General features: G+C 50.0%; 1 protein-coding gene across 2 annotated transcripts in view; it reads right to left on the bottom strand.

Annotated features, from left to right (window-relative positions):
• Positions 1 to 26694, bottom strand: part of MAP2K7 (mitogen-activated protein kinase kinase 7) — an 849076-nt gene that overhangs the window by 209234 nt on the left and 613148 nt on the right. For both annotated transcript variants that reach the window (XM_069603992.1, XM_069603993.1), the window contains one exon: positions 1060 to 1140. In XM_069603992.1, coding sequence (XP_069460093.1) covers positions 1060 to 1140 — 81 coding nt within the window. The remainder of the gene's footprint in view (positions 1 to 1059; positions 1141 to 26694) is intronic.

Below are 26694 nucleotides of genomic sequence, written 5' to 3'. Positions count from 1 at the left end.
GAGCCAGAGCCAGCCAGGCGTCAGAAAGCACAGGGAGAGCCAGAGCCAGAGCCAGCCAGGCGTCAGAAAGCACAGGGAGAGCCAGAGCCAGCCAGGCGTCAGAAAGCACAGGGAGAGCCAGAGCCAGCCAGGCGTCAGAAAGCACAGGGAGAGCCAGAGCCAGCCAGGCGTCAGAAAGCACAGGGAGAGCCAGCCAAGCGTCAGAAAGCACAGGGAGAGCCAGCCAAGCGTCAGAAAGCACAGGGAGAGCCAGCCAAGCGTCAGAAAGCACAGGGAGAGCCAGCCAAGCGTCAGAAAGCACAGGGAGAGCCAGCCAAGCGTCAGAAAGCACAGGGAGAGCCAGCCAAGCGTCAGAAAGCACAGGGAGAGCCAGCCAAGCGTCAGAAAGCACAGGGAGAGCCAGCCAAGCGTCAGAAAGCACAGGGAGAGCCAGCCAAGCGTCAGAAAGCACAGGGAGAGCCAGCCAAGCGTCAGAAAGCACAGGGAGAGCCAGCCAAGCGTCAGAAAGCACAGGGAGAGCCAGCCAAGCGTCAGAAAGCACAGGGAGAGCCAGCCAAGCGTCAGAAAGCACAGGGAGAGCCAGCCAAGCGTCAGAAAGCACAGGGAGAGCCAGCCAAGCGTCAGAAAGCACAGGGAGAGCCAGCCAAGCGTCAGAAAGCACAGGGAGAGCCAGCCAAGCGTCAGAAAGCACAGGGAGAGCCAGCCAAGCGTCAGAAAGCACAGGGAGAGCCAGCCAAGCGTCAGAAAGCACAGGGAGAGCCAGCCAAGCGTCAGAAAGCACAGGGAGAGCCAGCCAAGCGTCAGAAAGCACAGGGAGAGCCAGCCAAGCCAGGGTAACGTAAGTGGAACATTGGTAATAGAGGAATGGTAAAGTGTGAGTGATGGAATGAAAATCAGAAAAAACAGGACATTTGTATTGCTTTGGGGGGGGGGGGGGGAGGAGCGGGTTGGGGTGGTAGGGAATCGGCCAATCTAGGTAAAAAAACAAATGCTAAACAACAGCATGGAAGAAAAAAAAAACTAGAACAATATTGCCAGGCAAGTAGAAATTGTTCTTACCAGGGAAATGCCCAAGCTCCACACATCAGCTCTAATATCGTAGTCCGGCTTTGTGGGGTCAGGCGGGTCTATCCTCTCTGGCTGAAAAGGAAGAACATGTCATATGGTCATATACATGGTCTGTTCAATCAAGCATTGTAAACAGGCACTAATGTTGATAAATGAATGAGGATAGCCTGTCTATGGACAGGGACAATTCTGGAAAAGGCTGTTCTGCAATGTGCCTACTGCCTTCTCACACAACCAAGAATGCCACATATGCAAAAAGTCCACATTCGACAATTGCATACTTCCAGCAAACCGCTTCAGAACTCCACCCCTAACATTTAATTCCTCTGTGGCATACACTGAACTTTGACAATCTTTCAAATAGTCTGAGATCATACTAACGCCTTCATAACCACTGCTCCATCAGCATAAGTTAAAATGTTTGCAAAAAGACTAATTCTTAGAGCTAAACTGACAACTGACTATATCTTTACCCCACACTAAGTGTACAGGATAGAAAGACAGAACAGGTTACAGGGATTCCTCTTACGTTGCTAAAGGCTCCTAATGTTAAATGTGGACAAACAGTCACTGATTAACTCTCACGAGGGTGGCAAATAGGTGCATTGCAACACACAATAAGGAAGAGCCACACTATTTAATTAACAAGCATTGTCAGAGGCAACAGTTGTGACTATTGCAGTTGGTTGTTGCACTTCACATATGTAGGCATGAATCTATGTTGGCATCTGTTGGGTCTGCATGAATATTTCTGGTAAGGGGAATTCAGAAAGACTAACCTGTAGTGTGGGAATAGGGGTTCCTGTCAAAATAGTCCTAACTCATGCTGGTAAGCACCTGCCTTCGCTTTGAGACAGAGAAAGGAGCGTGTAAAAAGTACAGATGTGTCACAAACACATACCCCACACACACACTCTGCCCTCTCCTAGTCTCTTATAAGCTTAGACACAATCTTGTAGGGTCAAGTCCATTTGTCCTGCAAAGCTCTAGTGTTTAAAGGCACCATGAGCAGAACTTCTTGACCAGAGGTTAACTCAACCTGTGAAGCATTATGGCCGTACCAGGGATTGCAAAAGCGTGGTGAGCCTGTGTAGATCTGTTTGCCTCTGCCAAGTGTGTCTTCCCCCTCCACCTGAGGCCTAGCATATATTCAACCACATTCAATTAAGGGGTAGTATGAGAGCACTCCCAATCTTCCCTGACCTTCTGGCCAAAAAGTAATTCAAACGGGCCAAAACCAATATCCTCTTGAGGAATATACCTGTAGGTACACAATAGGCTTCCTGGGAGATTATCCCACTTCCTACTTAAAGGTTTCTCCAAAGCAACCATCATGTCTTTTCATGGTTCAGTTACATTTTTCAACTAATCCACTATTTGGAGATGGTAAGTGGTCGAGACATTGTAAAGGGAACTCCAGTATTCATTCCAGATAGCCTACAATCAGTTAAACATAGTCAGGAAAGCCAACCAGGGTAAAGATTCCAAAGGCTATCCAGGCTACTCCCTTACAAGATACAGTCATCAGTGGAATTGCTTCCGAGTACTTGGTGATGAGGGCCACTACCACCAATGTGAAACCGTTTCCTGAACGAAGAGGTGGGTCAAAGGGTGGGTCAATCTGTGCCTATTCAAGAGGGAAAGGAACTAAATGTGCCTGGATCTTTGTACCAACATTGCTTGGTAACAGGCAACTAGCACAACCTCTGCAGTGGCACTAATTAGATCACCATCTTGAGGCAGAAGAAAACTTAACATTTTCTTTTTTCACCCGAAGGTGAGCAGCAGAAAGATTTATGTTTTTACAACTTTCCTTCTGTTAACATCAACGAAACCCCTAGCAATTTTGCGATGTCTTGAACATTAACCTTGTTGGTAAATAATCCCTTTTTGCTTCACATGTCCTGTTCAAAACATTTGGGGGCAATGGACTGACTTTAAGGTAACCAATACAGGTGGGCCAACTCCTTTCGTGATCCCTGTTTTGTTTTTAAAGTAGCACTGCTATTCTGCAGAGGTAATTTGTATCTCTTTTCCTTAGTTTTCTGTAGCATCTTTACTTTCCTTTTAGTTGTGCTGAGGATAGGATGGTGGCAGTGAAACATATACCAAGCACACTCAATTCCAATTGCTTTTAGAGTCACATCTGTCAACTATGGCAGGAAGATCGGATGGAAGAGAGGAGGGCAACAAATACTGAAAACAGACATGAAGAAATGGCGGATGACCACATCATGGCATCAGAAGAGACTTGGCAGGTAAATTATCTGGTTATGAACGGTCTACAAATATTCTAACAGTTCAATAAATATCTTTTGGTAATGGATATACAGGCTTATAGATGGACTTGTTCAAGTTTCTTAGGAAACTTGAAATTTAAAACAAATATTTGGAACCAAAATGAGTCAGACAGAGAGCCATGAGTAAAGGTCCCCTTTCTGATGTGCCTATTGAAAACCTAGCACTCACCAAATGACTCCTCACTAGATGAGAGTGCGCAAGACAACATGACACAGGAGGTGATACAATACCTAAACATGGAGGAACAAAACATATTAATATACCAGAATTGACTAAGAAACTCTAAATTCACCCCTAATTTCCAAGGGGACACTTACAGATATTTTGAGAAGGTAGTCATTAATGACATCTATAGACTAGAGGATCAAGCAAGAACTGTTAAGTGGAATTTCAGACAGATTCTCAACCAATGCCAAATACAAGCACCCTAGATTGCAATAAAAGAAGCGGGTAAAGGTGGAAATATCGTGCTACTTGATAAAACTGCTATATTCAAATGGCACTCCATCTAGAAATACCTGGGTGCTATGTTAAATTAATATCTAACTCGTCCAAATCCATTACAATTGAAGCATATTCACTTATTCATCCATGGTTTAGGAGAGGCATTTTAACAAACAAAGAGCTGGCTTTCCTAATGTTTGAACATCCGACCACGCCAACAATCTACTTCCTACCGAAAGTATACAAACCCTTTGATCAAACCCCTGAAGGAAGACCAATTCTTATATCAAAAGTGTCATCCAATAGGAGGTCATTAAAATACCCACATATTTTTGCGATCCTAAGAACCATTGCAATGACAATCTAAATATACAATGGCCACCCTAGATGTAAAAGCCTTACATACACCCAACCAACATCCTGTGGCCTTACAAAGTATAGACTTTTCCTACCACAATGAATCAGCATCATTTTACATACACATACAGATGATTATTAACTAGGTCTTCTTGTTTAAAGGTGAATATTTTAGACAGAATATTGGAATTGCAAGGGTGCCAACTATGCACTAGATTTGGCAAACTTGTTAATTAACAAATCAGAGCAAACATATGCACTTGTTAATCCAGACTTTAAGGTAGATGTACCTTGATATTGGGGTCAGTGTCAATTTCGAAGTTCTCTAAACATACAGAAAACTAACAGCAGTTAATTCCATTTTACATGCCACCAACAGCCGCAAGCAATCTGTTATTAAAAATATAACAGAGTGGGCATTCATAAGGGTCCGGAGGAATTGCACTGAAAATATTATGCATCAAGAGGAACGCAAAAATATCAGACAGTAGTAATAGTGTACTCCAAGAATCTGATCGACACCACTGAAAGAGAGGTTACCCGATTACAGAGAAGTGATTTATTACTTTCTTACTTCCCAAAAACAGAGAAACCTCACAAGATGACCTAAGATTTGTTACTAGACACAACACAAAGTCGCTATCCTGCAGCAACACTGGCACTTACCTAAATTTGACAAAGACATTAGCAAATGGATCAAGGAGTTACCTAGGATGTCGTACAGGAAAGCATCAACATAAAGAACAATGTTATGCCCATCATTTATGCCTGAATTGGTTACAGTCACCAAGGCCACATGGCTTTCATAATTGGGGCTCATGTTCTTTTTTTTTTAAACTCTGTTTATTATTTTCAACACCAACAAAAAACATTACAGTAGTTCAGCGGATCGCGGCCTTGATCCCATTGTGCCTGTTACAAGCCCCATCTTTATTATCTCCATATCCTAGACAGAAATACTTCAAGGTGCAGGAAGAGTAGGGATTCAGCAATTCTACCCATTTTCCCATATGGCTCCATTAAAAAAACATTTCCTTCCCACCATAGTTGTAAACGTGTACCCTCCTCACTGTATCCTGACTAAGTTCCTTATCATCAATAAATGTCCACTCCAAACACGTGTTCACATGAGGTATAGAACCACCACCTCAACGAACATTCAGGTACATTCAGGATGACTCCCCTTCAGAGCCCAACACAGTTTTGTGGGCTTGTGCAATCATATAATGTTTATAAGGATCCCATATGACTGATTTCGGCACATGGGTGCACTATTTTTACAAATTCCATTACCCTCTCATTGCAATTGAGCATGTCCTCGTTCCATCATTCAACCACAGAACCTCAGGGTCCATCCCACACCATTGACGCGCTCGTCTTAGCCAACAACAGTAGTAGGCCTTCTTACTTGGTGTGAGATCTCTCTGGTGTTACCCAATAGCGTGGTCCCCGGTAGTGGTTCCCCTATGATATCGCTCAGTATCTGAAGACTTGTTCCCAAAACCGCCGTACCGGGGGACAACCCCATGGCACATGTATGAAATGGAACATGTTACTTACCTGTAACTGTTGATCTCCAGCCTGGGTCTGGCATGGAGTCACATGCTCATGAATATTCCCCATCGTCAGGCTGGAAATCCTCGGTAAAGAAAAAAAAAAACAGGTTTCAGTTTCGTTTCTGAACTGTCTTTCTACTATTAACCAATCAGTGGTCTCTGGGTCATACTGCCCCCAGCCAATGACTGCCCTCTACCTAAGCCCCTCCTCTGGCAGCCATCTTCAGATTTGGTAACACGTAAAGTGGCAGCAGGACCAAGAGAAGAGCAGCAGAGGGGTAAGCAGGAGGGTTCGCATGTGAATCCATGCCAGACCCATGCTGGAGAACAACAGTTACAGGTAAGTAACTTCTTCCTTCTCCAGCATGGGGTCTGGCATGGATTCACATGCTCATGAATACAAGAATACATAGCAGTACACACATGCACAACCACGGGAGATGGCAAGGCTCAACATTAAGCATTTCAACAACTCAACATTGAGCATCTCTTACCTCCTCACCAGGCTCACCTTCAAGCGAACAGGTTGTGCAGCACTACCTGGCCGAATCTCGAGACTCCTCCCTAGAATCACGGTTGACGTAGTAGAATCCTGTGAAGGTGTGCGTCAACCTCCACGTAGCAGCCCTGCAGATGTCCAGCAGGTGCACACCATACAGGAACGCCGTAGTAGCAGAGATCGCTTTGGTTGAATGGGCTCTCGGACAGCCGGGCAACGGTCGGTTTGCCAACCATTGACAGTGCATGATGCAGCCGGAGAGCCATCTGGAAATAGAAGCCTTCGAGAGGGCCTTCCCTTGGTTCACAGGTCCAAATTTCACAAACAGCTGTGATGTCCTCCGAAAACTCTTTGTGCAAGAACTTCAGCGCTCTAGCCACATCCAGCGAGTGCAAAGTCCTCTCAGCCAGCGACGGGAAAGAAAACAGGTAACACCAAGGGCTTGTTAAGATGGAAGTCCAACGGCACCTTGGGCATGAAAGAGGGGTGCCTCCTCAGCACTATCCTCGTCTCGTGGAATGTCAGATATGGAGGCTTACAGGAGAGGGCCTGGATCTCTCCCACTCGTCGTGCGGAGGTGATGACCTCAAGAAAACCTGTCTTCCACGATAGAAACTTCAGCAGTGCCGAGTGCAGGGGCTCGTATGGCGAACCCATGAGCCTAGTCAGCACCACATTGAGCTCCCACGCCGGGGCCGGAGCTGCAGCCTTCGCCGGCGGGAACGAGCAGAGCAGTCCTTTCATTAACTCCTTCACCAGGCACTGTGACCACAGCGACGACCGCCCCATAGTTCTGGTGTAGCAGGAGATAGCCGCCAAATGGATTTTGATGGAGGCATGTGCCAGCCCTGCTTTGGCCAGAGGCAGCAAGTACAGCAGCACTTGAGGGCCGTGATCCGGAGGGGGTTGATCTTCTGTGCACGGCGCCAGACAGAGAACCTCTTCCACTTATGTCCATAACACTTAAGAGTCAAGGATGCCCTGGCCTTTGCAAGGACTTCCTTGCAGTCCGCCGGGATGTCGTAGCCTCCAAACATCAGCGCTGCAGGAGCCAGGCTTGCAGGTTCAGCAACCCCCGGTCGTGATGTAGGACGGCACCTCCTTCCCTGGTGAAATGATCCGCGTCCATCAGCTGTTTGACTGGGGGGGACGCCGACATGTCCAGGAGGTCCGGATGAGTCGCAGAAGCAACAGCAACGGTGGGAACGCATACAGGAACAGGCCGTCCCAAGAAAAGGAGAATGCATCGCCCATGCTCCCCGGTAGGGGAAACTTGCTTGCGAACTCCGGCACTTGGTGTTCGTCGCTAGCAGATCAATCTGGGGGCTGCCCCACCGTTGGAATAGGAGATCCACTTGATCCTGCTGAAGTTCCCACTTGTGGCAGGAGTGCAGCTGAGTGAGTCGGCGACAGTGTTTTTCACTCCTGCCAGATGAAAAGGTACCAGGAATATCCCATGGGTGACAGCCCAATGCCACAGATCCTGCGCTTCCCTCGATAGGGCTGGGGATCTGGCACCCGCCTTGGACCCTCATGCTTCCGGACGTAGAACACTGTGGTGGTGTTGTCAGTGACGACTCGTACCACTTTGCCCTTGAGGGACGAAAGGAAAGACCCGAGGGCCCAGAACACAGCCGGGAGTTCCAGGACGTTGATGCGCAGGGACCTCTCCTCCGGGAGCCAAAGGCCCCTTCCGTGGAGTTCTCTGGTGTGCGCTCCCCATCCTTCCAGGGAGGCGTCCGTCGTCACGGTGACCTGGTGCGCTGGGGTCTGGAAGTCCATGCCCACCGTGAGATCCCCACCACCCGATCGCTTGACGGAAAGTCTTGTTGCGTGGGATCTGGTCTTCGAAGCTTCCCGCCACTTGCATCCAACGGGTGTCGAGAAACTCCTGTGCAACCTGCACAGACGCACGAGGTAGATGCACGATGACATCATACTGAGCAGGGACATGATGGCACTCAACCTGGTCACTTCCATGGTCAACAGCCGTTGTACCTTGCCCAGGATAGCCCTCGTCTTTTTCTCAGACGATAGGCCAACTGTGCCACTGTGTCGAGTCTGGCTCCCAGGAACAGGGCGTCCTGTGACGGTACCAAGTGGGATTTCACAAAGTTGATCAAGAATCCCAGTTCCGTGAGCAGGCGGATGGTCTTTGCTGTGTGGTCGACGGCGAGTTCTCTTGACTTTGCTCGGATGAGCCAATCGTCCAGGTAGGGGTATACGGGGATCCCCTGTAGGCGCAGCCACCAGTGCCAGGCACTAGGTAAAGACCCTTGGAGCCGACTTCAACCCAAAAGGCAGGGCCTTGAACTGGTAGTGCCGCCCCTGGACCATGAAACGTAGGAACTTTCAATGTCCTTTGTGCATGGGGATGTGAAAGTAAGCATCCTCCAAGTCCAGCCACGATAGGAAGTCGCTTTCCTCCATCTGTCCCAGCACGTGCTGAAGGGTAACCATCGTGAACGTTTTGGCTTTGATTTAATTGTTGTGGCGCCGAATGTCCAGGATGGGCCGCCAGCGGCCAGTCTTCTTTCGGACAAGGAAGTACCGCGCGTATACTCCGGAGCCTCTTTGGGACGAGTTCTATCGCGGCCTTTCTCAGCATGGCTCGTACCTCCAGAAGCAGCTGTGGAACGTGGTTTTCTTTCCTGGCCACAGGTGGGAAATGGAGCACTTCCTTTGGAACTTCAGAGTGTGTCCGTGGGCTATGGCATCCAGCACCAAACGGTCTGTGGAGATGGACTCCCACACGCCGACTAAGTTTGTCAGCTGTCCTCCCACCGGGATGCTTAGGTGGGGGCCCGACTTCACAGCCAGTTCAGTCCTGTTTCGCCGAGACCTTGCCACCCTGGGCTCCTTGGGGACGACAACGGTATCCACTGGCGCTGCGGCCTCTGTAAGCTTCCTGCAACGAGGAACGGGCAGCTTGGTAGTACGACAATGAACTGCTGCCGAATCCTTTGGAGGCACCTTGAGATTTGCCTCCGGAGGTCCGCTTTGATGGCCTGCAGCGACTCATCCATCGCTTTCCCGAACAGGTTGTTTCCGTCGATGGGCATGTCCAGTAACCTGGTCTGCACGTCCTAATGGAAGTCGGTGGCCCTGAGCCAACCGCGCAGGCAAGCGCTGTTGCCTATCTGACGAAAACCGGTATCAGCGATGTCCGTAGCTACAGTTATGGCGTGAGCCGACGCCACCTCGACTTCTTGCAGGATTTCCAGGACCTCCCCCCTCTTGTTGTCCGGGAGGAAGTCCAGGATAGGGGCAATCTTGAACCACAGCTCCCTATCACAGCGGCTCACGATTGTGAGGACGTTGTCCGGCCGATATGACTCGACATCCCATGGCGTCTAGCTTCTTTCCCTCGCTGTCCGGCGGGGAAGTGGAGGATGACGCCGTCGCCTCTGCCGCTTTATTCTTAGCTGCCGAGGAGACTACGGAATCCGGAGTCGGTTGCGCCCTGAGGCACATAGGAGCAGAATCCAGGACCCAGTACTACTTCTTCTCGTACCGGTCTCTCTTCGCAGGGGCCGTGGAAGGGTTCTTCAAAAGGGACAGTCCTTTGTCCCATATGTCGTCCAGCAACGGGGCTGAGAGTACGGTTTTCCTCAAGGCTTCCCGTTGTTGGTAAACAAATCCCTCTTTCTTTTGTCCCTCGGGGAACAGTTGGAAAAGCTCCGAGGCCCTGGAGATCATGGCGTGAAAGGAGCCAATTTCGTCGGGGGATGAGGAGGGAGCCCAGGCAGGAGTCAACGGGAGATCCATTCCGTTGTTGCCACCGTCGTCAGTCCCCATCGTCACCGTCTCTGTCCCCATCTCTGTCTCGTCCCTCAGAGGAGAGGATGGGGGTGAAGGCTGGAAGGGAGGGGGGAGGATGGACTCGCCTATGCTTGCTCGGCGAGCTCCCCGACGGTCCAGGCGCCGCTGGGTCGTCCGCTTGGGGTAAAGGCAACCTTGTCCTTATCTCCGTACACAGGGTCTGCAAAGCCATCAAGATTGCTCCTGAATTGTCCTGTGGCGTAGGCATCGGTTGCGATGGCTGAGGAGTGGGGTCCTCCGTTTCCTCCACTACCTGCGGCTCCTCGTTGGCTTCACCATTGCTCTCTACATCCACCTCGTTGTGATCCTTCCCGTAGGTCCTGACCTCCTCTAACTTCTTGTCCAGGATAGCTTTGACGCCAGCTAGCTCATCCTCGGAGGTGGTATCTGTGTCTGTTAAGTCTACTGCGCCCCCCCCTCCTTCTCGGCCTGGGGCTTCACGGGGGTCTTCTCGATAGGCTGGAAAGATGTTTCCCTCCGGGTCTGGGCCTGGAAGTCATCTCCACTAGGGTAGCATCTGCAGGTTTCGACAGGGCCGCCACAACTCCTTCAATCAAGGCCTTTGCCGGGAGAATCAGGGCTCTCACGACCTTCGGCGTGCCTGAGGCCTTCTACTTAGGGGGAGGGTCACCGCCTCGCACCCCCCCCCTTAGCTTTCTCCATCGGGATCGACCGGGGCTTCTCCTGAAGCTTAGCCGGGTTCTCCGACTTCCTTTTCACCGAGCCAGAGCATTGGCTCGTGGATGATGGCGTTGGTGATATTGCGCCCTGCCTGGCAGCCGAGGAGCCCGAACCAACGGCACTCCCAGTGCCCACGGACTTGCTGTGCTTTGCCTTTTGTTGGGCCTCCATCGCCGGAGTGCCCTCAAAGGTCTTAGAAGGCCGTTCTGACTTCTTCTCACCTACTGCTGGGCTCTTCGCCTCCAACCAGTCAGTGAGTCATTTACGACGGTCCTTCATGGTCCGGACGGACATGATCTTGCAGAACGCACAGTCCTCCTCCACGTGCGACTTGTCTGCGTGTAGGCAGCCCTTCAAGACGTTCTGCAGTACACATCTTGGGCAGTTCCTAAACAGTTTGGATCCAGAAGGCGTCAAATCTCCTTTGTCCTGGGCCATGTCAGAATCGGGGTAGGCCTCAAAGGTCTTCCGGAATCCTCCAAGTGTAATTCGGCGATAATTCGCCCTTGAGGGGCGTTGAAATTTCCAAAACGGGTCCCCATTGATCGGAAGAAGAATCGGTGGAGCTTGAGGCTCCAATTGACCGAAAAAATAAGAGTAATCTCTTCAAAAAAACGCAATACGCAGTAAAAGCTCGAGTGCTACAGCACAAGGACTTCCAACACTTGAACGTGCTTGTAAAAATCTGAAGATGGCTGCCAGAGGAGGGGCTTAGGTAGAGGGCAGTATGACCCAGAGACCAGTGATTGGTTAATAGTAGAAAGACAGTTTAGAAACGAAACTGATTTTTTCTTTACAGAGGATTCCCAGCCTGACGACGGGGAATATTCATGAGCATGTGAATCCATGCCAGACCCCATGCTGGAGAACTGCTGGTACACCAAGTGCATTTCTCTGAGGTGTCTGGGAAGAATCTATGCAACATCACAGGCGTATAATAGAATTGGTGTAGGTACTTAAGGCAAATCAGCTTATATCGACTTTTGAGAGCTATTCTCCTCGTCTGTGCACAGCAATATCTCCACACCCCCACCCCGAACTGTGTCCCCCAAAGAAATCTTCGACTTCCTATGGCAGTACTCCGCCCAACCCACCCTGACGTCCTGCATAAATTATATGCATAAATTAAATGCATAATTATGTCCTGTATAAAGTGGACATAATTCTACTTGTATCTACCCGTTCCAACATCCCGTCCAGTATAGGTGCCACTCCTGTTTCTTTAGGAAAGATTGAGAAAAAGTCTCTTTAGGGTAGCCTAAAATACAGCAACAGATCGAATGACCTGAATGTCCCCTTGCTACGCATCCCCTTCACAGTTATAAACTGTCCCTCCGGGAAGAGATCCCGAAGGCGCTTCATAAAGCTTATGAATCCCGATTCACTGGTCAGGGGTAGGACCAGGATGTGTATGATTAGACGTTTGGGAGAATAAACAACTTCTCCCTTCCCTTTGCCCTCAATTCGAACACATGACCTACAAGTCATCTCCACCATGTTCCCTGCTTTGGGTGACCTACCAGGAGCCATTAATACAACCTTGCGCAATATGTTTGATGCTGTGAGGGCCCTCTCTACATACTCTCCATGTCTCCTTTCTATGCTGTACCCAAACCAATAAGCTGAAAATCTTGCTTGGGCCGCATTATAGTAAGTCTGTTAGGTAATGCTAATCCCCTCCAGTCTAGTCGCCAATACTTTAGCTAGGATATTATCTAGACTGATGAGCGAAATAGAGCGAAATAGAGCGGTAGGACGAGCATTCATCCGTTGCTTTCCCCGGTTTCAACACGGTGACCACTGACTCCCTCACACTCTGGCAATCGACCATGTCTCAGAGCATGTTGATTTACCTCCAAAAGGAGCAGGGCTAGCTTCAATGCAAAATGTTTATAAAACTCTGCAGTAAAGTCATCAGGTCCTGGGGCCTCCATATGACAGTGCCTTAATCGCCGGTTGGATTTCCTGCACCATTATGGGACGATTCAACCGCTCTCTCTCTCTATCTCTTTCTCTCTCTCTCATCTATACACCAGTAAAGCGCCACCTGATCTAAATGACTATCTCAGGCTGCGAAACCCAAGTTTGCGAGGGGTATAGGTGAGTGCACAGAACTCCTGAACAATATATCTCTATCCGCATGCCTCAACTCACCCTGCTCAGTGTTAACAGAAAAGATGTGCGTCTTCAGCATTCCAGTCCTTAGCGAGTAATCTACCAGGACGTTGTCCCGCCCGATATTGTCTGACACCTGCCTTTCCCAACAGAAACGTTGCCTCTCTTTGCGCCAATTCTCTGCATTTATCCAGTTCCTCCCCGATCTCCTGACTAGCTGGCAGATTCATAGTCCTTGTATCCACCTGCAACTGCCGCAGCAGTACCTCCCTGTCTGCTAATTCCCTTTGGATTCGTCTTAGTATTCCAGACTCTTTCGAGATGCACTACCCTCGAATTACACACTTGTAACTTTCCCATATCACTGCATATGAATCAACCAACCCCACTTTCTCCTCAAAAGAATTAAATAAAAAACGTGTGCAATCCCAGTTTTGAACACCTCATCAAATAATCCTTCACTTTTAAACACCCAGGTCGGTCTCCCACCCAACCACTCCGGCACCTCCAAAGATAACACCACTGGCGCGTGATCTGATCGTGTATGCACCAGTATTGTGAACTCAGTAACCCAGCCTGCAATTGTGACTGAAATCAAAAAAATAGTCTAATTGTGATGCTAATTTGTGTACCGTGGAGTGAAACGTGTAGCCACCCTTACCCAGTGTTTTTATGTCATCATATAGCCTGTATCTTTTTTTTGTATTCTCTTTACGTGATGCTTTCTTGGCTTGTATATATACTATGTGTAACCTAAGCAGAGAGCTTGCCTGTAACCACTGCGCCCCGATACCTTCAGGTCTTGCACGCAATATAAAGAAAGAAACAAACAAACCCTCATGTCTAGTTTGCCAAATATTTAACTCCCAGGTCTCGTAGTTTACAGGTTGATCTCAGCAGCAGCCTAAGAACGCACCCCAGTCCTGTCGAGGTCTGGCTCCAACACCACATTAAAGTCCCCTGTCATGATTAGGGCCATATTAATTGATTAGTGTCACTGAAAGGCCATGTACAGATCCCAGGACCATCACTGCCCATCCCTCCTCGTCTTTAATAACATCAGTGAGGCAAAATCTGACAGCTTTGCACCAGTATGCAAACCCCCGTCGAATAGGAGTCCAAGGAAAAGTAGCGATGACAACCCCACCTCTGCCCAAATCATGTCTCCCCTGACAATGTCAGATGCGTTTCCTGAAGGAACGCTATATTGACCCGATGGCGTTGAATATAAAACAATACCTTACAGGACTTAGACGGGCAATTTAAACCCCTAATATTCCGTGTCATGCACTGAAGTGCTGCAGCCATACTTCGGCACCTTCCTCACAAAAATAGCCGGATGTCTCTTAGGTCTATTATTTCCGTATCGTCCAGCGCAGTGGTAAAACGACTTCCAGGACCGAGCGAGAGTGAACCCAAGAACCACTATCCTCCCCTGACCCCCTTCCAACCCTTCCCGATTTCCTCCTCCCCCACCAACATCCCCAACTCGCCAGTTTCCTCAACAACCCTGCTCCATCCCACAACCAGCCACCCCAACCTGCCCGTTACCACCCCCCATTCCCAAGCCATGAACTAACAAATGCTTCCGCACACAATATATATATTTTTTTATGGGAAGAAATGGCCAGGGGCAGCTCACATGGTTGGGCTGAAGCATAAATCTGTCTCAGGCACCAATGAAAAAGTGGCCCACAGTTGAAAATGGATATGCATTCCTTTAGTTACAGACTGTTTGAATAGTACCCAAAGGGGTGCTTTGTGTTAAAATGTAAGTAAATTTTGATATTGAAAGACTATTTATTCAGCAACAATGGGCAAAATTACTAACTGCATAGTGAAGTAACTCATCAAACTGGCCCATAATGGCTAAAAAGGTGGCCCATTTTGACTGGCCCACTCTAGTATTTTTTGGTACAGGCATTGCCCTATAGGTCAGTCCGAGCATGACGACTCATCCATAATGGCGAGGGGGCGCCCACCCAGTGGCCCCCTCACCCATTATGGAGGAGCTAAGGAGCCAGCCCAGTGAAACAATGAGCACTCCCTCAGTTGCTTTTTCCAGCTGAGGGAGTGCTTCTGGGCTGGCTGAACTGTCAAAGGGAAACACAATTTCCCTTTGACAGTTCAGTTCCCCAGCCAGACATGCTCACTGAGCCATGCAAGGCTGGGCGTTTTGCTTCGTCAGCATTGCATAAATCATTGGAAATGCTGGCTGGGGCACTGTATGTCGCGTACATATGGACAGAGCAGCCTGGAGCAGGGCATTTCAGCACCCACACGCAGGCCAATGCAGAAGGTACGTTTAAGTTCATTTTTTAAAATTTAAAAATGTGCATGGATGTGTGTATGCTTGTGTTGTGAGTGTATGGTGATAAATGCTTGTGTGAATGATAGAGAGATTGCTGTATGAATATGTGTGTGTGTAGATGGTTGGGTTAAGGGTTATAGAGTAAACTCCTTTGAAGGAATGAGACATCTTTTTTTTGCTTGAATGTATTTTTGATGCCTGCTCTCATGAGCCGAGACAGCTCTTGGCTGAATAAGGAAACTGACCCTAAGAAACTAGCACAAGCTGCTGACTCATGGGTAGCCAACAGGGCCAATCATAGGGATTCTGGGGCTTCTCCCAAAAAGGAGGGAAGAACGCACAAGGAAGAAACTAAAGACATTTCTAATTCCAGCCTCCTAGAAGCGGGCCCCAAACACAAAGGTAGATTCCATGGGAAACCTGGTATGTCTAGTGAACCCTCTGGTGTTTAATGGAATCCCCATTCTTCAGAGCATTTGGTAAATGTTTTGTATGTGGGTCTGTAGACCACGTGAAAGGGGATCCCAGGTGTACGAGTAAACCTTCAGGGATCAACACTAACTAATGTTAAAAAGTGCCATAGCAAGGGTTACAAAAGATTGCTGGTGTACTCAGCAAACAGTTTAACCGACTTGCAACAGGAGATCCACCCTGGTGAAGATTAGATCATCTTGTCCCTTAGTCTGGGGGGACAAGTGTTAGGTAGACTTTTCATTTTAGTGCTAAATTCCTCCCACCTTAGAGACTCCCCAGCTCCTTTGCTGGACTTAGGACTTTTTAATTTTAACTCCTGAGTGAGTGGGGCCTTTTCCTCAGTCCCCAACGTCTTTTTACCTGATGTGGATAGCTTTTTAAAACTTTTTTTTGTGGAGTCTGACAAACTCCATAGGTATCTACTTTTTGTATGGTGACACACAGCACCTTCAGTGCTGTATCATTGAAATAACTTTCCTTGTGTTAATTACCGTTCTCAAGAATAGTAAAGTGAAATTGACTTTACTTACTTTTTCTCTTTGTAGGTCCAGCACACACCATCGTATGTGGAGTGATTAGGTGTGTGAGACACCTGAAGGGGTCTCCCTAGCTAGTCCGCAGGGATCTGTCATCCAGGTGGCCAGGACATGGTCATCACTATTTGAACCAGTTCCTGAGGGTGGACGAGTGGGGGAGAATCACCTGGATGGGGGGGTCCTCAGGGAGTGGGGCACAGACGGGTGAGACGCGGTATCCCCCTTCCTTTGACACCTTTTCCCCATCCTCTCACATTGGACATTCCACACCTCTGCCCCCCTTTCTCCGGCACTAACACTTTTGCACAACACAAAGGACAACGGACATGTCCCAATACAAGGGTGAGGCAGTCAGGCAATTGGTCAGAATCACAAACCCGACGGCTCTTTCCCTTCACCAGAGATAAAAGGTGTAGCCAGAGAGCACAGTACGAGTACGGCAGACAGCAAAACGAGATGGCTAATCAGGCGCAGCAATTCAAACAACGGAGAAAGACGGAAGGAATCGAAAGGGTTGCAAGGAGAGCAGTGACCTTGCCCTTCTCGTCCTAGACCCGCAGAACCTTAGAGGAAGAAAGCTTAAGACTGCGTACAATAGCACAAGTGTCTTGCATCAGATGTGATTGGTACACGGGGCAAGCCTACGCCGATAAGCAGGAGCAAGGGAAGTTGCTGCGGCTGTGGTACCTGCCCTGACTCCAATGAAGAGGATAGCCAAGCAGTTCATCACAGCCGGTGAGTCGAGGGAAGAGCCGATAAGAACCGGCCCCACATGGGTGCTAACTCGAGGGACTCTGGTCAATCCCCATCTGAGAGAAACTACAGATACCAGCAGGCCATAGGAGAGCCAGCAGAATAGATTAAAGTGGTCATACTGGGGGTCAAGCAAAATGCCTGCACAATCGAAGGACTTGATCTGCAAACTAAGTGAAAGAAAGGGAAGTGGATCCAACAGTGAGAGGAAACCAGGGAAGTGAATCCCAAGATAGGCAAAGTCTAAAGTCCCAAGAAACAAGAGTGTTGTGACTATAGGGACTATAAACTGTTTGAAAAATCAATGGGAAAAAGGAGGGCGCTGTTGAGCAGCCTAGAAAATGGCTGCCTAGCCGAGGAGCTCTGTGCCCAACAGCATCCCATCTGATACCATCGGCGGCGTTTTCCATCCTGTGCTGGAAGTTACAGCGGTGTGTAGCGCTGCTCCTGAGCTACACCCACGTCTAATCCCGAAGGAATTAGACACCGGGGACCCTGTTTACGGCCCTTCCTCGGGCCGGGGAGGTTGTGCCGGGCCTTCCTCGTGTGACGCTGTGCCTGGGATCCCGGGCCCTGCTACTTTGCCTTGCCTGCAGCGCTCCCGGCGGTGTACCCGCCCCCTCTTCTCCAGCTCCCCGGACAGCTGTTGACTGCCATGCCGCGTCCTCTTGTGTGACGGAGGACTGCCGGCACGATCTACCTGGAGGCGCGGCGGGAAGACCTTTGTCGGCACGGCCCGCGGCCTCCTCCCAGGCGGCGCTTCAGATCGCGCCCGGCGCTGCGGGCGACTGGCCGGTAGCGCTCGGAAGCCCATCGACCGCTGCAGTGCCTTCCCTTCACTCTAGCCGATCACTGGAACGTGAGGTAAAGAGCTGGGGGACTGCCCAAGTACACCCGCGAATGCTGCATTGCTAGGATCCACGGCCCTCGGCTCCCACACTAGCCAGCCTTAAGCAGCATTGGGCCCTGCCTCACCGTGCACTGGGGGTGGCACGGCAGAAGACGACCAACAACAACGCGGCCGGAGGAGAACTTCGTTCCCTCTCCAGCGCAGGCCCGCTTAGCGCCTACACAGTGGCCTCCTTTGATACAGGATCAGTCTCACCTGCGGGACCTCGCCCTAACCATAGGGAATCAAAATACCTACCTACTTTGCCTCACGGGCCCAATCTGCGTCCCTCCTGTGCTCCTTCTGTTGGTCTGTTCGGCCTTCCTTGTTCTGTGTACACGCCTGCTACTCCCCGGATAGCTGATACAGCTCCCTGCTCCTAACTCTGAGGCGCCCGTCTGGACTCCTCGCTTAGCCACGAACAGGAGGACATAGCTAGAGATGTGCTGCTGTGCGGGGCCGTCCAGACGGCGGCCTCCACCCACGCCATCTGACTCTCCCTGTAACCGCGCAAGAGGCAACCCATTACACTTGTACTCAATATCACCTACTTTGGGATGCCCAGCAAAACCCGTGGGACACCCAAGGCTGGGATTATGGACAAATTCGCCAAACCAACACCCAGGACGGAACAGAGTGCCGCCTCCTCTAATGCCGCCGACAATGAGACCCCACTAGAACCCCATCAACCGAACCAGACCACAATGATGGAGTCGATGGGCAAAAACTTAGCCTCCTTCCATGAGAAGTTGGACGATATAAATGCTAATGTGGCCACGCTCAGGTCGAAACTAGACCAACATGGCACCAGGATCACCGAGACCGAAACCAGAATTGGGGCAACCGAAGACAGCGTACTTACACTCCAAGACACAGTGTCTGGGTTGGTCCGCGACATGAAGAGTGTCAAGGCCAAGTGCAACGATCTTGAATCGAGGTCCCGAAGGAATAATATTCGCATTGTGGGGGTTCCGGAGTCCGCACTGAAGGGCCGTATGGAACTGGCAGTTGAATCCCTCCTCAAGGATCTACTGGGTGACCCTCCACTCTCACCTTTCTTCACCATCGAACGAGCGCACCGCTCTCTCGCTCCCTGCCCGAAGCCGGGTGATTTCCCAAGGCCGATAATAGCGAAAATCCTCAGCTGTCGGGATAGAGACCACATATTGAGACTGGAACGGGAGAGAGGCGAACTCAGAATGGACTCGCAAGTCATCAGAATCTTCCCAGACTTTTCCGTGGGGGTTCAGGCAGAGTGCAGACAGTTTAATGGGGTGAAGAAAATGCTCTGCGACAGAAACATCGAGTATGCAATGATATTCCTGGCACGCCTGAAATTCTCCTTCCGTAATAAACTGTACTTCTTCACAGTCCCTGACGAAGCAGTCAAATTCATTGAAGCACAAATCCCATGGGAGGCGCCTCCTGATGACGAGATGAACAATGACTGAGGTCCCTAGACTCCCAACGCACTGGCGATGACTGCACCTCTCTTTTGAAGACACTATCCTACAATCATTTTTCACTGTAACACAATACTTTGAAATATTGTCGCTGCCTATTAGGCGCCTATGCGCCATACTACTTGCTTGATTGGGTACACGGCAGTGGCGGCCCCCACTGCAATTGCAACTTCAATGTTGTGGTTTTGTTCTTGGTTCAGCCCCAGTTGGGCAAATTGACTGAAGCAGCTGGTCTGGTCGTGGCGCCCTGGCAGTCATGCTAAGGGTCGTGCACACCGCGCGTTGCCAAGCTGGGGACGGCACACAGATGGGTGCTCTAGGGGTGGGTATTATCACACTGCTAGTTTACAGCGGGGGGCGTTACATTAAAACTGGCAGGAGGGAGAGGACTGGTCTGCTTCCATGGCGGGCCACAGCACATATAATGGTAATCAGAAACAGATACTTGACTGCAGTCAGAGATGGTCCCTTTGTCTGGGATGTTCCATAAAGTGTCACAATGGATATTAAAATGTTAACGTGGAATGCACGGGGTTTAACTAACTTCACGAAGTGCCAAAGGATTACTGCATATGCACAGAGACCCGGCGTGTGCCCAATTTCTATGGCACTCTGGGGCTGTACACAAAAAATGGCAACATATGACCTTACCCTACGAAAAAGGTGGTTTTGCAGCCCCTGTCCTTACACTGTACTGTATTGCGGCTCAGGCCCGGCATGCCACACACTGGTACGAACACATCGACCCGCCCCCACATGTCAAATTAGAGAAACTGGCTGGCGAAGGGAATGAGAATGCATTACTTACCGTAAAAGCATTTCTGATGATTGTATCTGCTTAGATTCACATGCTGTGCATAGGTCCGACATCCAGTGGTCACTGCGGAGTATTGCATTTTGTTTTTCGTAGTCGAAAAGGGGACGTCGACAAGGCGTGTCTGAAACACTATCCCTATAGTGACGTGCGTTGTACCCACAATCCCTCACGCGTCGAGGTCCCTCTGTTTGCATTTTTCTGCCCTGAGGGAGCCTTCTAGACGTGAGTGAGTACAGAAAAGAGAGAGATATATAAAGGAAGTCTATGTTCCTTTCATCCGAGCGGGGAGGAAGGGCGGGCGCATGTGAATCTAAGCAGATACAATCATCAGAAATGCTTTTACGGTAAGTAATGCATTCTCTTCTGATGTTTGTTAATCTGCTTAGAATCACATGCTGTGCATAGACTAGCGAGCAGTACCCGGAGGTGGCGGTGGGTTATGAGAAGGAACAGTAGAGAAAAGGTGTCGTAATACTGCCTGTCCCACCTGGGAGTCAGATCTAGAGTGTCTATCTAGACAGTAGTGTTTTGTAAAGGTGTGCACAGAACTCCAGGTAGCTGCTTTGCAGATGGACTCAAGGGGAACATTTGCAATGAATGCTATGGATGCCCCCGTGCCTCGAGTAGAGTGTGCTCTTGGCCTAAAGGGCAGTTCTCTCTTAGCAAGAGTATAGCAGAGAGTGATGCATTGAACAATCCATCTAGAAATAGTGGATTTTGAAACTGCATCTCCTTCTCTTCTTGCTGCCACCGAGACGAAGAACTGATTAGTCTTCCTCAGTGGTCTGGTTCTTTCCATGTAGAACATGACCGCTCTGCGTACATCTAGTGTGTGCAGAGTCCTTTCTCCCAAATTGGAAGGATTTTGAAAGAACGTTGGTAGTTCTATAGATTGGTTTACGTGGAATTTAGAAATAAATTTCGGAGCAAACCTAGGGTGAGTGCGTAGAACCACTTTATCTTTGTGAACTGTAACGAAGGGGTCTAGAATAGAAAGAGCCTGAAGTTCACTTACTCTCCTGATGGAGGTGATAGCTATTAAAAAAGCAGTCTTAAGCGTGAGGTGTTTAAGAGATGCTTTGTGCATGGGTTCGAATGGAGAGCCCATGAGTCTGGTAAGTACCACATTAAGGTCCCATCCGGGAGCTGGGTCAGCTATCGGGGGGTGTATTCTCTTTACTCCCTCCATGAAGGCCTTTATAACAGGGATCCTGCACCACGACACTTTGAGTTGGGAAGTGGTGTATGCAGAAAGTGCAGCTAGGTGGACTTTAATGGAGTTAAACACTAGACCTGAATCCAATAGGTGGGTCAGGTATAGGATGTGTGGGAGAGCAGTCAATAGGGTTGATGCTTTTACTCCTGCACCAGATGACAAATCTTTTCCACTTGCTAGAATAGCAGTGGCGAGTGTTCGGTTTCCGGGCTTCCCTGAGGATGTCCATGCATCTTTGCGGGAGTTGTAGATGTCCGAACTCTATGATCTCAGGAGCCAAGCTGCTAAGTTCATGTTCTGGGGGCATGGATGCAGAGTCCTGCCTTTGTCCTGAGACAGCATGTTGTACGGGCAGGGGAGTTTTACTGGGGGGGATAGAGACATCTCCATCAAGTGAGCGAACCATGGTTGTCGTGCCCACATTGGGGCCACTAGTATCATGGTCACTTGTTCCTGGTGCATCTTGTGCACCACTTTGTTGAGAAGGGGAGTCGGGGGAAAAGCGTAAACAAATTTCCCTGACCATTGCATCGACAGACCGTTCCCCTTGGATTGGTTCTGGGGGTACTTGGAGGCGTAACTTAGGCATTGTGAGTTTTCCAGGGTTGCGAACAGGTCTATTTCTGGGAATCCCCATTGTGTGAAGACGTCGAAGACGATGTCTTCGTGCAGGCGCCATTCGTACTCTTTGGGCAGGGGGAAATCTCTGCTGAGACTGTCTGCTAGCAGATTGAGTTCCCCGGGTACATGTAGTGATAGTAGGAACATGTCCTGTTTGAGAGCCCACTTCCATATATTCTGGGCCAGCTTGGACAGGCCTGGAGAGTGGGTGCCCCCTTGCTTGTTGATGTAGTACATGGCTGTGGTGCTGTCTGTAAGGACCATTACTGTTTTGCCTTGTAGGTGTTCCTGGAAGGCTCTTAGCGCCTTGAACACAGCTAGTAGCTCCAGTAGATTTATGTGTTTGGATGCTACGTTCGGAGTCCACACTCCGTGAGCAGTCTGATGGGATAGGTGCGCCCCCCATCCTGTGAGGGATGCGTCTGTGGTTAGAGTGGCTTCCGCCGCGGGTGTGGCAAAGGGTTTCCCTTTTTCCATGTTTTCCTTTGTCCACCACCGTAGCGAGAGAACTAAGGCCTGCGAGACCACAACTAGATCCTCCCATAGTCCGCTGGCCTGACACCACTGGCTGTTGAGCCACTCTTGCATTGGGCGCATGCGCAGGCGCGCGTGAGGTACCAAATAAATACACGACGCCATCATTCCTAGCAAGCGCATTGCTTTGCGTACCGTCACCTCTCGACCGGTTACATATTGAGGGATCTGAAACAGCATGTTTTGGACCCTCTCTCTGGAGGGGAAGACGAGGCCGTCCTTTGTTTGAATTAGAGCCCCTAGGAATTGCTTGATTTGACTGGGGTCTAAACTGGACTTCTTTTCGTTGATGGAGAAGCCCAACTGAAACAAAAGGTCTACTGTCTTTTGGGTATTGGAGAAGCATGTTTCGTAAGAATCCCCTGTTATGAGCCAGTCGTCGAGGTAAGGGTAAACTGGGATGGACAACCTGCGCAGGTGGGCCGCTGCCACTGCCAGCACCTTCGTGAATACCCTTGGTGCTGATGCTATGCCGAAGGGTAGCACTTTGAACTGGTAGTGTTTGCCCTCTATCATGAACCTGAGGTATTTTCTGTGCGCTGGCAACATTGAAATATGAAAGTATGCATCTTTCATGTCCAATGTTGTCATGTAATCTCCCTGAGAAAGCAGTGGGATTACTTCCTGTAAGGTTACCATACGAAACTTTTGGGGTTTGATAAACTTGTTCGCTGGGCGCAGATCTAATACAGGGCGCATGGTTAGATCCTTTTTGGGTACAAGGAAGTACACTGAATAAATACCTTCTGTTACCTGAGATAGAGGCACGACCTCTATGGCTCCTTTTTCCAGCAGTTGTAGTACTTCTTGGAGAAGGATGGCAAGATGTTCCGGTGTCATGCGACGTCCCCTCGGGGGTTTGTAGGATGGGGAACTGTTGAATTCGATACAGTATCCGTGGGCTACGGTGGAAAGTACCCAACGGTCTGAAGTTATCTCCTCCCATGCAGGAAGAAAGGATGTTATCCGGCCCCCGACCGGTGTTGCATGGGAGGGGACGCGAATCTTCGCGTCACTTGGAGTTGTTGGGGGCTTGGGAGCCTCTGGGGGTGGATCCCCGACCCCTCCCTTTGCCCCGGCGTTGGCCTCTTTGGCTGTACTGCCCACTATTGGTTTGGTAATTGGTGGCAGGGTATTGCTGATGTTGATTTTGTTGTTGGTGTTGGCGTTGGCCACGAAAAAAGCGTTTGTTGCCATAGCCGCGCCTGGTAGTGGGCTTAGAGATTTGGTCAAGAGTCTTGATAGTGTCGAACTCTTTTTTAGCCATCTCTAGGGCTTCATCTACCGCTTTTCCGAAGAGGTTAGCGTCCTCGACAGGTTTATTTATCAAAGACGCCTGTGTCTCTGGTTTAAAGCCTGAGTTGCGCAGCCATACATGGCGCTTTAGGAGTATTCCTTGTACCAAGGAACGTCCTGCTGTTTCTGCCGCGTCCAGAGAGTTTTTAACAATGCTCTGGTTCACTTGGGTTCCTTCGCCAATAGTTGACAGTAGGCGCGTACGTAAAGGCTCCGGTGCTTCCTCTGCGTCTTTTCGCAGTTTGGCCCACTGTGCGTCTGCGTAGCTTGCAAGCAAGGAATTGTTGTTGGCAATTCTTGCTGAGAAGGCAGCCGAGGAAGTAACTCTTTTTGCAAGGGCATATAGCCTCTTGCCCTCCTTGTCAGGGGGTGCCTCACTGGTGGAAAGTGGTACCCCTGCCCTCTTTCTAGTATTAGATACCACTAGGGAATCCGGAATGGAATGTCCCCTAATGTAGAGGGGGTCTGAGGGTGAAGGAGTGAAAAGTTTTTCAATCCGTGGATTGACCCCTCTGATCATTGCGGGAGTGGACAGCGAAGGTATGATCCTTCTCTTCACTGAAGCGAGGAGTGGAATGGTCTGGCTGACCGGGGGTTTTTCTTTAATCACTCCTTCTACAAAGTCCAATTCTGGAGAGAGTTCCCCGGTGTCGAGTTCGAAATGCGCTGCTGCTTTGCGCAACAGTGCATTGAACGTGGGCTGATCGTCAATTGGAGACGTGTTCCTAACTGGAGAATTGTCCGGAGGAGTTAGGTTTAGGACATCAGTGTCGGAATACACTGATGGTGATTGCCAGGGGTGTGAAGGTCCCTCTTCTGGGTTAACCCCGAAGCCTTCTTCTTCTTCTATAATGTCTGTTCTGTCTTCCAGACATTCCTCCTGGTTCTGTTCTTTATTGTCCATGAAACCATCTTCTTCCTCGAAGTATTGTTCCTCCCCAGTGATGTCATATACATCTTGGAAGTCTGAGGCTGTGTCCTGCTGGGGATCGACTAGCCTCGGATTTTTGGCCCTGGGGTCCTCCTGAGGCCCTTCTCTGGTCCTCTTGTGAGTTTGAGAGGCCTGGGTGCTCATGAACCTTTCCATCCTCTCCATACAGAGGTGGAGTCTTTCCATTGTTTCATGGGGTACCCCAGAGCGGTCTGGCGGGGGAAACATAGGGTTATCTAACTCGAAATGGCTCGACCTCTCCCAAACCGTCGAGGAAAGTGTCCCGTCGCACTCCGAAAAACCTTCAGGTGTGTCGGGAGACTCCCTGACTGAAGGGGGTAGTCCCTGCTTCCCTTCGGGCTTTTTCGGCGTATCCTTTAACTTATGCGTAACGCTCGACGTAATCTTCGGCGTACGCTTTTGGGCGTCGGCTACAGCGATCCTTGCTAAGCTATCGGCGACTCGCTTGTCGGCGACTCATTTGTCGGCGGAAGCTTGAGTTTTCGACGCTATGGGTATCGAACGCTCTACGGCGGTCTGCGCTTTCTGTTGATGCGCACCGGCCGATGGTTTGGTGGCAGCGCCCTTGTTTGCCGAAAGCCCAGTCGCAGGTCGCGGCTGCGGTTGCGAGAGGGGCTTCGAACCCGAACGGTCCGAGGAGGCCGCCGGTGGAACCTGCGTCTCCTTGGGCGCCGAAGGTCTTTTCGACTTCGTCGAAGAAGAGCCGTGGGTTGTGTGTTTATGTTGATCTTTGTGTGCGTCTGTGTCGCCGGGGTGTTCATCCCCATAAGCAGGGCGTGAGCCGAGCCCGTCGGGGCCGGGGACAGACGACGAAGCGCGTAAGCGCTCCTTAGAGGGGGTTTCGACTTCCGTAGCGGAGGTCGTGTTATCGCGTTCCTCGTCACTGTCGGTGGTAGCAGCGGCGGGTGAACCTTCGGCCTTCGACATCGCGTAGGCCGCCCACCTTTTAACCCTTCGGTCTTTTAGAGTTTTAGGCTTAAGAAGCCGACAAGCCGCGCACCCTTCCTCCCTGTGATCGAGGGGCAAGCAGCGGTTACACCGTGAGTGCTTGTCCTTCCAAGTGAATTTGCCTTTACAAAGTGGGCAAAACCTAAACAGTGTCCTCTCCATAGCCGAGGCAATAAATCGCGATAAACACCCCAAGGGAAAGGAAGGGGAAAGGGAAAGGCATTCTCAGAAAAGACCCAGAGATGTCCCACGACCCCACTCTCCCTACTGTATATGGCCTGCGAGGCCAGGCCACGTGTTCGGCAGCGCCGAAGGATTTCTTCCGCTCGACCCTCCGTCGAAGATTCTTTTCGGCGGAGAACAGCTTACAACTGCGTCGAGGGAGGGATTATTAATATTAGAGAAAAAACGACCAAAGGTCGAGGAGTTGCAATGTCTCTCGAGGAGCTCCGCGTGAAGGCGACCAGAAGCTGGGCGGAAAAAAACAATCCGAGGGACCTCGACGCGTGAGGGATTGTGGGTACAACGCACGTCACTATAGGGATAGTGTTTCAGACACGCCTTGTCGACGTCCCCTTTTCGACTACGAAAAACAAAATGCAATACTCCGCAGTGACCACTGGATGTCGGACCTATGCACAGCATGTGATTCTAAGCAGATTAACAAACATCAGAAAGTATCATTACCCTAGTGTTACACCGTACATACCAGACGAATGCCCAGGCGGATCCTGTCGCCAGCACTATTAGAGCGTGGACTATCATCCTCGACTCAAAACAGGACCATCGCCCGTACTACAAATGGCTTCCCATATGTCAAGTTCCTGGGCTCTCTCTCACACACGATCAGCAGTTCATCCGTCATTGGGGAAACCTGGGCTAACGTGCACTCACCGACCTATATCTGGACGGTAAATTTATTACTCCCCTAACGTGGCGAACTCACCGCTGGAGCTACTACAATACTTTAGGCTAAGGGCGGCAGTCCGTAAAATGTGGCCCTCCTACCCAAATGATCCCCCGGACTCCCCCGAGCTCCAG

Source organism: Ambystoma mexicanum, chromosome 3q (assembly GCF_040938575.1).
Source record: "Ambystoma mexicanum isolate Mex_15411 chromosome 3q, UKY_AmexF1_1, whole genome shotgun sequence".
NCBI classification, from domain to species: Eukaryota; Metazoa; Chordata; class Amphibia; order Caudata; family Ambystomatidae; genus Ambystoma; species Ambystoma mexicanum.
Note: the sequence above shows the minus strand (reverse complement) of the source record. Positions and strands in the feature narration are given on the sequence as shown.